General features: G+C 29.4%; 1 protein-coding gene across 1 annotated transcript in view; it reads left to right on the forward strand.

Moving 5' to 3' along the window:
• Positions 1-1723, forward strand: part of LOC107600536 (T-cell differentiation antigen CD6-like) — a 12058-nt gene extending 10335 nt beyond the window's left edge. Inside the window, exons 15-16 of the mRNA XM_016292466.1 lie at positions 1257-1370; positions 1548-1723. Coding sequence (XP_016147952.1) covers positions 1257-1370; positions 1548-1669 — 236 coding nt within the window. The 3' untranslated portion in view covers positions 1670-1723. The remainder of the gene's footprint in view (positions 1-1256; positions 1371-1547) is intronic.
• Positions 1724-1729: the final 6 nt, after the last annotated feature.

Consider the following 1729-nt stretch of genomic DNA (forward strand, 5'->3'; position numbering starts at 1 on the left):
ATTTTATAATAAATAAAAAGAAAACAGATACAATAGAAAAAGAATCGAGCAAGCTAGTGTTAGAGGCTAGTTTTTGCTTTTTTAATTGTATAAGAAATAAAAGGAATAGAATAGAATAATATTAAAATAATAGAGAAGCTAGTGTTCGGTTTTTTTTCTTCTTCAAATTTAAGGCCATAAAAAGTCTTAAATGTTACAAGAAATTCCTATGATTTCAAGAAGTCTTAAATTTGGGGACAGAAAGACAAGAATTGCGGTATGTCTTAATGTGATTTAAAAGACTATGATTTCATTTTTTTAAGAAAACAAGTAGTTAATAAATTAATGAGTACACAGTATATAGTATACAGTACAGTATATAAAAGTAGTATGTACAGTATACAGTACAGTATATAAACGCCTTTTATAAGATCACAAGTACATTTTTCTAATTTAATGCAAATATTTCATTATAATTATATCACCAGCAGAAAAATTTGAGAAGTTTAATGGAAATATTCAAAGTTTGATTAGTTACCCAGTAATGGTGCAGAATCTTTAATATTGCTTCTTCATTTTGTTGTAACATTTCTTTGTTTTAAATGCATTTTTCATTTACAGGTTTAAATTACACTACTGCACTACTAAAGTTTGGGTTCAGCAAGAACCTTAAGAAAAACTTTTTAAATTAAATTAAAAAAAACGTTTTTTCCACCCAATTATGTCATAATAATGAGATGTTATGTCGTTTTAATGACATTTTTTCTCATAATAACGAGATGTCTTTAAAACAACAATTATCTGGTTAAAAACAAAATTTTTGTAATAACGACATGTCAATGGTTTAATTTTATTATTATTTCATTTTGTTTAAAAAACAAAAAGCTATATAATATATAAAAAAGATGAAAAGATGTCGTTAAAACAACATAGCTCGTAATTACAACATAGAGTGGGAAAAAATAGTCTATGGCAGCAGTGCGTTACCGTAAATTTTATTATGCAGCAATGCTGCAATTTATTTATTGCGACAGTAAAAACATTATGGTATAAAATATTCCTGTTTAAAATAAATGCTGAAAAAATATGCATTCGGTTTTCCAAAAATGCAGCAAATTAGCAATGATTTCTGGAGGATCATGTAAACTAAATTTTAAAATGTATTAAAATAAAAGTTTTTTTTTAAAAATTGAAATATTTCACAATATTACTGTTCTATTTGTATTGTTGATCAAATATCTAAAAACGTAACTAAAATGTGTGTGTGTTTTTGGAAGGTGAGGAAAGCCCATCACTTCCTGAGATGTCTTTTCAGAATCCCCACATTGCACAGATGACAGAAAGTACTGATGGTTACAGGGACCATCGTGTACCTAGAAACCTCAGTCAAGGTACCTCTTGTACTTAACCATGCGACAGTACTTCTCAGCTCAGAGCTTCCTTTCTGAAATCCCCCAACTCCTTTGAACCTGGATCTTTTGTACAGCAAACCTGAACCTTAAAGCAAGCAGTATTAGTTTGCAAGTAAAACACAAAACTATTTTTTTTTGTTTTGTTTTAAATTTTAGAAACAGATAACAGCAGCACAGCATCAGAGGCATCGTATGTTAATGTACCACCTAAAAAAGAGAGGGAGGACCATTCTGCTGCATCTTCAGAAAGCGACTATGATGAAGCTGGAACCTGGTGAAATCAACATGACAACTGCAAGAGATTTTTCCGAGCAGGTAAAACCTTCAAAAACACAAAT

Source organism: Sinocyclocheilus grahami, unplaced genomic scaffold (assembly GCF_001515645.1).
Source record: "Sinocyclocheilus grahami isolate Dianchi unplaced genomic scaffold, SAMN03320097.WGS_v1.1 scaffold285.1, whole genome shotgun sequence".
NCBI lineage: Eukaryota > Metazoa > Chordata > Actinopteri > Cypriniformes > Cyprinidae > Sinocyclocheilus > Sinocyclocheilus grahami.